Consider the following 13,594-nt stretch of genomic DNA (forward strand, 5'->3'; position numbering starts at 1 on the left):
TTTCTAACTCTATAAACGTCCATTTGAAATTCTAAAAATATTTTTGTTTTCCTCTTTGAGTTTTCTAAATATGGCCGAAGGAATCACTCAATTTGGATATCTATGGCCTGAGTTATCAACGTTTTAACGTCTAAAGGTCAATCTGGATTTCCTGTGTAATACTTTACTGTTTTCAGTAAAACGTCTATATCATATGATCTTGGAAAATTTTCATATTTTAACCTAGAAAATTAATTGAAATTATCTTTCTAATGCCACAAATTTCATAGAAAACGGAGTTGGGATGAATTTTATAAAAATTGTCAAACTTGCTGCCCCGACTAATCTTGACAGTGCCAAGGCCGTATATGTGAAGCATAATTCCTTGTCGACATGCACTTCTATCGGTCATCAAATTTTATAAGAATTATTTTACCAAGTTGAAAATAAGTTTTTCACATGTAACACTTCTATTTAAGAGTATTTACATGTACCAAAGGCAGAAGCTATTGTGTTTAGTACGTGAGCCTCGAAGCGTAAGTTCGGGGCGTCACAAATTTCATACTATAAATGCTTGTGGTTTGATGTTTGTACATTTGATTTATAAATAGCTAAACAATTACATACTATCAATTCTAATTATAATGCAATCGCTATATGTCAATAGAGTATTATAAATGATTCTTTTATCATCTATCAATGCAAATGATGAAGGCGACATACTATAACCCAACATATTTAACACACTAACATTATGTTGAAAATAATCCAACCCTTGCATTGCACAGGCAAAGATTAGTTTATAGAAAGGAGTAAAAAATTATAAATGGGTGGGGTCCCCCTCCTCAGCTGCTATAGGGTAAGACACAGAGCATGCCAATTCTCCTCGTTGTCATTCTAAGTAGGAGCCTTAGGCTTTTTCAACTACTTCGTGATCTTTGGGTAAGGTGGACAATTCTTAGCCGTGCTTGTCTAAGCTTATAAGTAATTAGAATTAAAAAGTATTTAGATATAGTGAATCATATAAAATGTGTGGATAACAAAAAAAAAAAAAACAAAAAAACAAAAAGAAGAAGAAGAAGAAGAAGAAGAAGAAGAAATTGATTAGCTATAAACAATTATAACCTTGTCAAACATAATATTTCCGGTCTTGAATAGTAAGAAATGGAGTGGGGAGAATTCATGATACAACATCTCAAATATTAATGTGAATTGATTAAAAAATTGTCACATAGTAAAAATGGATAATTTGTGGGGAAAGAAAAATCATATACAATGTAATTTGATAGGGACTTGACAAGCTAATGTGATAAAAAAAAAAAAAAAAAATAGTTAGCTATTTATCAAGATATAGAGATTTTATTAGACATACGGACTCAATAATTATTTTCAGTATTCTATAAAGATAAAATTATAGGAGAGAGAATTAAGGATCATGTTTCTTTTCAGAATGTTAAAATTTTCCTCTCTCTATTCTTCTTCATTTTACTTCTTTATTTTAATATTGCTCAAAGACACCTACGTATAAATATTGGATTGTAAATGGGGCTTAGCATTTAGACCACGAAATTGAACAAAACGTCCAATCTAATTCGAATCAACCGATTTGAATCAATTTTTCTAGTTGTCAGAGAGGAATCGATTTTCCTTAAGAAATCTTTGTTGGTTTGTGTGGGTTTCATTGGATGCTCTATAAAACCAAAATTAACCTAATTGAACTTAACTAGAAAATTTAACTTGCGCTAAGTATCAACTCATTAGATTGCCGAGAGAGGTGACTCATTCATTGAATTTACAGGGAAAAGATTTATCATCTCTAGGGATAGTAGAAAAAATTTAATTTAAATATTGAGACATACCATAATTTATCTACTAATAAATTTTTATGTCATGTCATCGGTATTTATCATAAATCAAGCACGATACATAGTAGATCATTATATATATAAAATAAAGTAACAAATAGATTGAAAAACATATTGAGCGTGCTTGAAAATTTGAATTTTATTTTTTATGTTTTGTCTAACGTGATTAATTCAATTTCGTTTTATAAATGTATAATTGAGTTAATTCAGTATTAATTTTTGGACCGAGCTGCACTTACAGGGAGGATTCTTACAGATGTTTTACAGATCAATCACAATGGGTAGGATCGATGTTATTTTTGGCCGTTTTTTAATGCATCGGGTCCCGCGTGGGCCCGACCTCCATGAGAGTGACCAGTAGAAGGTCTGTAACTTCATCATCTGTACATCCAATTTAATCCTTAACTTTTATTCCAAGTTCTGTGGGGGAGTATTGATGTGATTGATTAACATAATAAAAATTGGCCCAGCTCGATTGAGCTCTAGCCAAACAAATTAACCCAAATCAAATCGATCGAAGATGTTTGGTTTGGTGTCATTTTTTGGTTTGGTTTATTTGATAAAATGAAAAACCATTATATTTATAGGTTATTAAAGGTGTCGGATTTCAATTTACACGACATTATAAAATTTAGCCCTTATTTGAGCCACATTATTTTAGTAAAAATATATTTTTGAGTAGTATATTGACAGAAAATATTTTGTTAAAAAATAATAATTTTTATTTGTGTGTAATATTATTTTATTAAAAATATGTGATTGAAATAATGTCAAATTACTGCTTAAAAATATGTTTTTTTAAAAGAATGTGGGTCAAACACTGCCTTATTATTCAAATAGAACAATCAATAAAGACACTACTTTAGCTCCTGTTTGGAGCCCATTATTTAAAAAAAAAAAAAAAGAAAGAAAAAGAGTTTTGAATGGTATATTTAGAAGAATAAATTTTTTTTGAATTTAACTGTATAATTGAAAATAATCTTGTAACAAAAAAAGTTCTAAAACAATGGGAGCCAAACAGATGATAAGTAATACATACTACACAAATAAATTAGATATATAAACGAGCAACATTTAAACCCAAAATTTACAAAGAGTGTTGAAGATGTTACCTGCAAGCTTTTAATGCTACTGTTGTCAATTCCCATTACAAAAACAACCAGTCCTTAGCTTGAGACTTCCGATGAAATTTGTCGAATCAAGTGTTTTTTGTCTGGCCCTTCTATTGCCTCTTTATAATCAAAAGCCCACTTAGGCTTTGTTTGTCTACCATTTTCTTACATTCTATCATATTATTTTTTCTTCAGTACTCATTTTTAATCACACATTTTTCATTAAAATAATATTACACGTAAATCAAAAATATTTTTTTATTTTTTAATCACACATTTTAACATCAATGACTATTCTATAATACATTACTCACAAATAATGGAGCACAAACAAGCATATAAATTGTCAAATTGTAGAAATTAGATTATATACCTCACTTCTTTAAACAGTTAAAACATTATTCTTTTCTAATTCTTTAATTTTTATCCCACATCTAAATAACGTTTTTAAGAAAACGCATCTCTTCGGGTACCATTTGTGGATCCTTTCCGATTATAGTCTCTGATATTACTTAGTAGAAAATAAAATCACTTACATATTAGTCATAGCAGACTTGTTATCAATACAAAATGGTTGAATTTTGTAAGAGATAATTGTAACTTTAGCTCAAAATCTTTTAAGTTCAAGGAGCTTGCAACCACGATCCCCATTTTATACCCAAAAACCTTTGAAATGGCAAAAAGATTTGTTCGGACCGTGACAATTAATTGTGTCTCACACTTCAATTTGAATCTGTTGGAAAATGATTAGTGAAAATGGGTCAATTTTAAGTCCAAAATTTAATGGGACCCACATTTTAATTAATACAGGACCGAACGTATTCACATTCTACTCTGCGAGATGATTAACGCGATATATTTATTTGTTGAAACAAATTTAGAATTGAATGAAATATTGAATGTCAAAGTAACCAATTTGAAACTATGAATTATGGAAGAATTTGATTTGCTAAACACTTATCCCACATAGAAAAGTTATGAAACTTTATTGTGATTCATATGGTGGAAGTTTGGGAATTGAGTTTAGGCCCGAAGAGGTACCAATAGTTTTTGGAAGGGAGGAGACTGATATCCTGACGGGTTCGTTCATAGACTCACGCGCGCCGCTACCATCCGGCCGGGCAGCTCGGCATGGCACGGGCCTGTGTCCAATTCTGGTCCGGTCCGTGCTCGGGTGCACGTAGGTCCTTGCGCTATATTAACTTTTTGGACAAAATTTATTTGAATTTTTGTGCAAAAATGTAAATAATTAAATTCTTGGATACTTAATAAATTTTATTTTCTTTGGCTTATTTTCATCGGTTAACAGTCGTCTGTTAACCGACCTAAACAATCTATCGTTAACTGATTTAACAGACACGATATTAAACTAACATGTCTGTTCTAGTTTTGAAAGCTGTCTGAAAAGTGAAGACTACTCTAGAGGATGTTCGAATGTCCACGAACAAGTCTATAAATAGTCTGTCCCGCTGCCACAAAAATTACACCATTTTCATTGCAAACATTCTCTGCATTGAATCTCATTCTCACTCTCTCGTTTTGATATTCTTTTCGAAGTGAAAACATTTCGTTTCGTTCGTTGGAACTCCTGTAGGTTGCTCTACTGCTTCCGTAGGAGATGTAATTCAATCTATCCTGGGAAACGATTACTGTACGCCTTTAATACCGTTGAAGGCAGCAAATTCATTTTAAGAAAATATCGTGAAGTCGATAGGCTCGAATTTAATTTTCTGATCCTATTGATCGAATAGCTACGTTAAGGTAATTCTGCCGGATTGTTTGAAAGGAGAAATCTATATTCCAAAAACAACAGAATCTTCCACACACATTCGGGAATTCATTATTTATTTAGGAAAATTATGGTGCATTTGATTGCAAAGATGAAATTTGCGTGGAAAGAAAATAAATTTTAGATAATTTAATTGTCTAGAATTTATATGCATGTAAATTGTCAATTAAATGTGTTTGATTGATTTAATTTTCAATTTAGAAAATATTATACTTGTCATTTTCTATTGTTAGGTAGATGAGAGAGAAAAAGAGAGAGAAAAAAAAAGGAGAACAAATTCCTTAGAAAATGAAATCCTACTCTGCATAGAGAAAACATTTTCCTTGATTTTGAGGAAAATATGGTCACGCGACCAAAAGTAAGAAAATATTTTCCATGAAAAAAGGACAATCAAACAATACAAAAGTAGTAATTTTGGTTGGAAAAAATATATTTTTCATAAAAAATATCGACAATTAAATGCACCCTTAATTCCATGTACATGTAAGATGACGGGCCGAACTTCTAATTATTAGTAAAAGAAGTTTGAAGTAACAAGAAGACTATTATGGAAGCGTGGAGTCCTTGAAAGAACATTAAATGCCACTTTAATTTGCTTTGTACATTTTGGAATGATCATATAAATCCAAAGCTGTTTTGGGGGCGCTTTAGTTTGTTGTACTACAAACTTATTTTAAGGCCTTTTTAATTTCAAAAAAAATTGTATTACGAAATAGTAATTGACATTGAAATGTTTGGTTAAAAAAAAAGAAATTATTTATTTATTTATATGTAATATTATTTTAACGAAGAATGTTGTGATTAAAAATGAGTACCGTAGAAAAAATAATGTGGTAGAATGATGTAGAATGGTTGACAAATAAAGGCTTTGTAGCTTCAATTGAATTCAATTTAATGTTGGTAAAGATAAATTTCAACAGATTCTTATTATTTGTAGGTTTTATGTGCATGCGTAAGTGCTCGTACTAGTAGAAAAGAGTAATGTTATTCAACTTCACTGGTGTTGAGCATCTGTTTAGGTGGCAACAAGTTATAAATTCATTTAAATGAATCATATGACTTTGCATTTAAATAAATTTATCATCATTTAATTGCCACCCAAGCTGTGCTCAAGCCTAGTGAGGGATAAATAACATGAGTTATGCTATATGTACACTTTTACAATATATAATCGTTTAGACCGCCTCATATGGAATGGGCCCTAAATATAATTTATTATATTTGGACCTCCTTCCATGTGAGATGATTATGTACACTAAAAATGTATAATTAGACTAAGGGTTATGATACACGTATATTGAGATATTTATAATAATGTCCATCCCCCTTACATGAAGAGAGACCTATTTCGAATAAAATATAATTTATTTGATGTGGATCCCCCTCCATGTGAGGGGGATATATATCATTATGAACATCGCATTATATACAAGTAGCAAATTCTTTTTGAGCAAATCCCATTGAAGTAAAAATAGTAAATTAGAGATGAAGTCCTTAACCTATGCAAAATATTGCAAATATGTTTTCTACCTTTTTTTAATCACATTTGAGTTCCTAACGTTTCATTCTTGTCGCACCCAATCCTTGTGGGCACTAATATCATACATTGCAAAGTAGATTAGACAACGCTGAACAATGCTGAAAAATAAAATATAAAAAAACTCATCACTCGTACTCAATTTAATCTCGTATACCAAACATACATTATGTTATTGCTTTTGAAACTGCTACTCTAAATTATCGTCTTAAAAAAAAATGAAAAATGCTCCGATGGACTGATGAAAATAGACAGGCATGTGATGTGATCCCATTATTATTTGTGAAAGTAAATGCCCATATACAATTATACACTGACTTTGGATCAACAAGCTTGCATCTTTTCATAACCAAAATGTGGTTGATATTTAACCCTATACAACTTTCTCTACAGCCTGGCTTCATAGATGATTCATTTAATGCATAAACAAATAATTATTTCTAAATTATTTTAAAAAATAAATATGAATTCAAATTCTGCAAATCTTAATAAGAAATTGCACCACAGCTGCTCAACTTATTAGTTGAGTTACAAAGTAGTCTCCAATTTATAAAAAAGGAGCAAGTTTGAAACAACTTAAATATCTGCACAGGCCTTACATGACCAGCTTTATGAAGGGCATCATTAGAGGTTTATCGTGACATTTCGGCCTGATAGTTGTCCTACATAAAGTTGGTTATGCAAGGTTTTCGTCGTTAGGAATTGATTGCGCAACAATTTATAAAGTTGGGAATCAATTTCTTCATTTTAATGGACTGGGAACCAATCTGCAACATGAACAATACGTGAGGACCGATGATGTAATTTCCCAATCTTAATTGGGCTTTTAGGTTCTCAATTCATTATCAAGTTGAAGAATTCAACTGTGCAGTCAAATTGTAAATAAAAAATTGAATTATTTATTGCATATGAAACTCTCCCTGCAATATGGGGATCTGAATTTTGTGCAAGAAAGATTGCGTTACAGTTCTGATAAGGTAGAATTTTTAATCCACAAAGGCACATCACGAATTTAATACTATATCTTATATTTAATGCAACTTGAAAAAAATAAAATAAAATTATGTCCACTATTTTTGTTCTTTGTTCATTTTGACACCCAAAAGTTCATATTTATATAACGGTTATCGAAAAGGAAAGTAATTTAATCGAATGTAATTCCTCAGTTCAAGACTGCGACGACTCATGTTTTGTCATTCGCGTTGTCATCTTTCGCCATAAATATTTTCTACTAAAAACTTATTAAAGATTACTTTATTATTTTTCATTCAAATTATTTATTTTGCTAACATAAAATTTTATTCATTTTTCATTTACTAACTCTGGTTTTGACGGCACAAGACTACTGAGAAGCCCTTCTCAAATAATTACGCATCTGTTTTTTTGTCCCTGCCTGCCCAGCTGTGAAGTAGTATTATTTTGTAACACATAAATTTGGTTAAAAGCCTGTTTAGGTACAAAACTTATTGGATGTACTCTATTCTAGTCATTGCAACTTAATTCTCTTACGAAATTATCATTGATTTCTAATTTCTTACATATTTCGTTAGTTACGACCCTCAACTCTGTCTTAAAAAACTAACAAAATTTCCACACGTGGGATGCAATCCCTACACGAACTAATTTCAAATGTTAAGTTGATTCACTTTGTGTGCCCATCTAACAATGTAAGTAACTTAAAAAAGCAATAAATTTGTCTTACTTTTTTAAGTATAACAAAACATGCTCATGCGTTTATAGAGAAATCGTCTCATCAAAAAGTATTATCGAACGTAAGACAAAGGGGAAATAAAATCTAATCAAATTGATTGAGACAAGATTTTAAGATTCAATTTCTTGATAAAATGTCATTAACTAAGACAAGGTGAGGGGACCATATATAACTCCAATTTATAGTTTATTTTGTGAGGTCATGTCACTTGCACCTTTGTTGCAAGGCAAAAATGAAAGCAACCATTTTATGTTGGTCCAACCCAATTAAATACATTACTATGTCCCATATGCAAATGGTTTATATATAAACACGTGCCATGCGCAATTAATTTTTCCATCTCAAGAAATATAATCTTGATCCACAATGAAAATCATCACGTTTACATTTCGATGTATTATATGATAGGTCTAATACATCAAATTATATTAGTGACAAATCATATAATAAAATCAGAATGTTATCTTATGCAATTATAGTTTGGGGAGAGTAAAGATTCTAGTAAGTCATCTAAAAACCTTGCAACACCATGCATCATCACTACAAAATATTCCTCCATCTTCTTTGTATACAATATTTAGTTGGGTCAATGTATAAAATATTAATTGCCGCCTGTCAATCGTTCGAGAGCTAGTTGATGTAATGAAAACCTTTGAGTAAAAAATATATGAAGTTAAGCATATATGACTTATGACTTTAAATCGTGAGTCAAAGCTTTTCCCTTCCGTCATTTTTGCAATATATTTCTTTTCATTTGAAATGGCATATATATAATGTCCTCGTTTGACCCCCATTCTTTTCACAAAAAATATATTTATAAATAGTGTTTTTGATATCATTTCAACCACACATTTTCCAATAAAATAATATTACACGTAAATTAAAAATCTTCCTTATTTTTTAACCACACATTTTTCATCAATACAATATTTCAAAATTCATTTTTCCCCCAGAATGGGGCTCAAATAAGGGCAATATTTGTGTTCGAATGGCGCTCGTACAAAAGTTGGTCTATCTTAAGAGTAGGAGAAAGTAGGGTTAAAGGTGTGAACATGGAGGAGTCTGGAGATGGGGATGACTATTTTATTTGTATAGCAACCTATCGACTCGAAAAATTCCATGCTAGAGAGTTAATGTCCAAAGGTTAGATGAGTACGCTCATAGGACCAAGTATCAATCGTGCTCATTGCTCAATCATGATTTCAAGGTGTGTGTATATATTATACATATTTGGAATTGAATAAATTGCCAAATTTGAAAAGAGAATGATAAATAAAAATGATTTTACACAATTAATTTTGCGACACAATTTAGGAAGGCATTCATATGCATTGTTGTCTGGTGACAAAACTCTAGCTATCTTTTTTAGGGTTAAATATCTAATTCACCGTACGATAAAACAGTATATCTGGTACACTTAAAGCAACAAATTAATGCCACAATGCATTAAAAAGTTTATTTGTTAAAGATTTTTTGAGATTTTTTTATTTTTGTTGAATGTACAGTTAATAAACAATAAAATTGTGGAGAAATGTGAATTTTTTTTTAATTGAAAATTTGTGGTTAAAAATGAACGGAAAAATTTTTATCCTCAAATAACCAAAATTAAAGAAGAGCTAAATAAAAACCAGTGTCTGACATTACATAAAGCATTTTAATAAATTAATGATTAAGACATAAAATTATAAGTAGACTAGTTTTCAAGCCTTCTAACTTCCTATCAAGGCTTGCTATGTGTATAGAAATTTTATGCACACACTTTGACAGAATCCCACATGGCATTCTGCCATTTAAAAAAATAAAAAAATAAAATAAAAATCAATTTTGGCAACCAATTACATGAGCTCCACTACATGTATAGAACATGGATTTACAGAAGAAATACAGAAAAGACACATGGTAGGGGTGAGTGGTTGATTTTTGGGAATATTATATCAAACATGGGGCCCGCGCTACAGTGATACTTTTAGCACCATTCTGTAAAAAAAATTTCTGTACACAGATTTTTTCCCAATTTCATTCCGTCAACTCTACATCTATCAAAAAAGTGGGCAAGAAATTCTGTACAAATAGATAATCCCCTTTCTATTAGATAGATACAAAATAGAGACAAGACTGATGTAAAACATAATTAATTATTTGAGGCAAACCTGAAATAATCTATTAATAATATATAAGTTTAATGACCAATTCGAGATAAATTGTGATTCAATTACAGTGAATTTCTTGGGAATCTATTCTTGCCATTTCCTTCAATTTGAACAACCAATTTTATGTTGGGACATATGTAGCAGCCTTGAACATGGTTTCCCTGTCCATAAATTATGTTCACTGCGATATTCACAAACATATTTCTGCTTTCATGATTGTGAACACAAACTAATTTTGTTATAGGTTAAAAAATATAAAATTGTTGAATATGAGCATGTTTAGCTAAGGTTAAAAGTACTTAAAAGCCGAATATACTCTAAACCTACGTGTTAAAGAGTAAATCACACTTTGATTAAGTATAAAAACATTAATCAATATATAAGAGCTTGATTACTTTTTAATAAAGTGGAAAGCCAAACATGCTTTGAGTGTGCGGGATTTGGGTAAAATTTCACATTAATTCTAAAGGCTTGATTTGTTTCTTATAATAATGTCGATATTTTAAGATGATATCTTCATCTTATTACAGTAGTCATTAAACTCAAATGAGAATTTCAGATCGACTAAGCCCCTATTTGGTTTGGCTGAAAATTAAATCTTTAGTTGATTATGATCAAAATTGATGTGTTGTTAAAAAATTGATAAAAGTTGCGTGCCTCATAAAATGTGATTGAAAATGAGTTTGGAGAAAATAATTTTTAAAAATTTGGGACCAAACAAATGCTAAATTGATCGAACGAGCATTTAAATGCCAATGTTGTTGTGTCCTAACGAGCCAGCATATTACAGGGCGGATTAATCTGTTATTACAAGCTTCACACAAGATGTGTGTCCAATGTGGGATCGATCTCATTAAAAAATTTCCCCATAAATACCCCACCCGCATTTATGTGAGTAGCTATAAAGTCCTTGTAATTTTCGAACCTTTACGTGTAGTGCTTCCTTACAAGACATATTAAGAGTAGCCGACATATAAGAGCTTTGGTCAATACCATGCTTCAATGCCCAGAACAAGGCGGGATAAAAATGAGATTGGCAGGCGTAAAATTTTGTGGAATCTTTTGACTTTGAATAAATATTTGTACTACAAGGAAAATGATTTATGGAAAATTAAACACAAAAACGATTTAAATTCAAGTCATATTTTAGTTATTTATAAGATTTTGACAATATAATGCACACAAGAAAAGAAAGATTCTACATACACAATGAAGTGTTTGATGGACATGGAAATGACAAACTTCTGCAGATAATTGCTGAGACACTTTAAAACGTCGGTGAATCAGAATTTGAAGAATTCACCAAATTAAGAATACTATTCCAATAATTCTTGTCATCCTCATATTGATCACTTGCACTGCCACTAGGGCCTCCGCAGTTAAAAGACTCTTCGGCACCATCGCCGGAGAGACTGCGGTCACCACCCGCAGTACTTAACAGAAGGTCTGTGAATCTCTCCACAAAGTTTCCACTTGGAACATGCTCAGAATTTGCTCTGAGAGATTCTGATTCCCATGCATTTTCCACTGGCAATGAAATATCATGGATTCCAGAGGTCAACGATACTGAATTTGCAACTGTTGAGTTCCCGAAGCCTTTCCAATCTTCTTCGTCCTCTTCTTTCATGATTCCGGCCTCAGAGGATCCGGACGAGTTACCCACGAAGTCCACGAATGTAGTCGAGCTCTCTCCGATTCCGGTGGTGGATACAGGCGGAGCATTCTCCGAATAGCTAAGTGTAGAGGTGGGGGATTCAAGTTCACAACCAAGTCCTACCATAGCACCATCACCACCATTCCATGCCTTAAGTATGTCGAGACATTGGGCCAGGCCAACAGGCTTGTTCATCTGGCTGGAAGTACTCGAGCTAAATTCAGATGAGTTGAGAGGATTCGTGAAAGAATTTGAACGTAACTTGGATTGTCTAGCAAGTCGTGCCTCGGCCTCTAGACGAGCACTCTCCCATTGAGCCATATGGCTAAGATTAGCTGAATTTTTCGACTGTCCATCGCTCGACGTGAGAGTATCATTTTTCGGCTTGTGGGTCATCGGATCGATCCCCATTTTGTCCAATCTTTTCTTCAAATGTGTGTTCCAGTAATTCTTGATTTCATTGTCTGTTCGTTTGGGCAGATGTGTGGCTATAGCCGACCATCTGAGAAAAAGACAATCTTAAAATTAATAAAAAATGCCAATGGTTCAGACAACAAAAAAACAAATATCATATGTATACAAATTTCTTCCATTGGTTCTCAAGTTCAAACAAGAAGAAACCCTCTTTTTCTATGTTATCGAGACGTAAATATAAAAGCCGACGTATTAAAAGATGGCATAGAAAAACGTCCTGCGAATCTGAAATAATATATTCTGCAGTACGTATGAACATTGGCTAACAAGGCAACATTGTGCAGTAATCAGATAGAACTGTACAGTACAACAATCCATTTGTTGAGATGAACACGATATACTAGTCTTTACTGAAGTCAAGACTCTAAGATTATCAGCTGTTCTCAAACAATTTTGTTAGATAAACAAAATGATTAAAAGCAAAAACCTGTTTCCTAGGAGGGCATGGAGTTGAATGATGGTCTGTTCTTCTTGTAAACTGAACTTCCCTCTTTTAATATCAGGTCTCAAATAGTTAGTCCATCTCAATCTGCAACTCTTCCCGCATCTCTGAAGCCCTAACAAACAACCCATAAAGAATAAGTGAAGAAACGTTAAAGTTTGTGGTCGTCCTAAAACATAACTGAATTGTATAATAAACTAGATTTCCACTTATTTCTCATCTTTATGCACTCAACCACAGCCCACCTCACCAAACAAGCCATAACTTAAGTACAACTTAATTTTGCTTAATACAGGAGGGTGTAGTCCACCATACGAAACAAGAATTAAACGAATGGGTAGATAATTACCAGCTTTTGCAGGCAAAGCTCGCCAGCTTCCATGGCCATGTTCTTCAATATAAGCAAGAAGTTTTTGATCTTCCTCAGGTGTCCATGGCCCTTTCTTCAAACCAACTTTATCACAACATGGAGATCGACCCATTGGCAGTTCAAATTTTATCAGAAAAAACAAGTTTTCTGGCTTTTCCTCTTTTAAAATTTATATAACTAGTGTGAGACAGCAGAGAGTAGTAAATGAGGGGAGAGAGACGGAGATGGCAAAGAAAGGTCAGCGACAGAGTAGTAAATATGGTAGGATTGCATATGAAATTATATGATAGTTATGTCCTTAGATAGAAATTTATTGCAGTAATTATTTGACCTCATTGCATTTATTGATCATGACTAACAGTATCAATCATCATAAGGTTGTATTTACGTGAATCTATCCGAGTTTATTAGACCTGTGTTTAGAACATAGAAAACAATATACGAGTTAATAAAAAAATTACAATTTTCCTTTTTGAATAGTAAATGTTGTTGAGTGTTTAAGTCCATGTCA

General features: G+C 32.1%; 1 protein-coding gene across 1 annotated transcript; it reads right to left on the reverse strand.

The window, feature by feature from the left end:
* Positions 1-11,270: 11,270 nt before the first annotated feature.
* On the reverse strand, positions 11,271-13,326 carry LOC111378909 (transcription factor MYB16-like). The gene is made up of 3 exons (XM_023002187.1): positions 13,063-13,326; positions 12,699-12,828; positions 11,271-12,299 (listed from the first exon to the last, which is right to left on the reverse strand). Exons 1-3 carry the CDS (start codon positions 13,193-13,195, stop codon positions 11,411-11,413), a joined length of 1,152 nt encoding a protein of 383 aa, XP_022857955.1. The 5' UTR covers positions 13,196-13,326; the 3' UTR covers positions 11,271-11,410.
* Between the last annotated feature and the right edge of the window lie 268 nt (positions 13,327-13,594).

The sequence above is a fragment of the Olea europaea genome, unplaced genomic scaffold (genome assembly GCF_002742605.1).
Source record: "Olea europaea var. sylvestris unplaced genomic scaffold, O_europaea_v1 scaffold1899, whole genome shotgun sequence".
NCBI classification, from domain to species: Eukaryota; Viridiplantae; Streptophyta; class Magnoliopsida; order Lamiales; family Oleaceae; genus Olea; species Olea europaea.

What these genes read in the sequence shown, in the direction of transcription:
- LOC111378909 (XM_023002187.1), bottom strand. Translation starts at nt 13,195, where the DNA reads ATGGGTCGATCTCCATGTTGTGATAAAGTTGGTTTGAAGAAAGGGCCA. An exon ending in AGCTTTGCCTGCAAAAGCTG is followed by an intron (nt 12,829 to 13,062) that starts GTAATTATCTAC and finishes GTTGTTTGTTAG; the next exon opens with GGCTTCAGAGATGCGGGAAG. An exon ending in CATGCCCTCCTAGGAAACAG is followed by an intron (nt 12,300 to 12,698) that starts GTTTTTGCTTTT and finishes TCTTTTTCTCAG; the next exon opens with ATGGTCGGCTATAGCCACAC.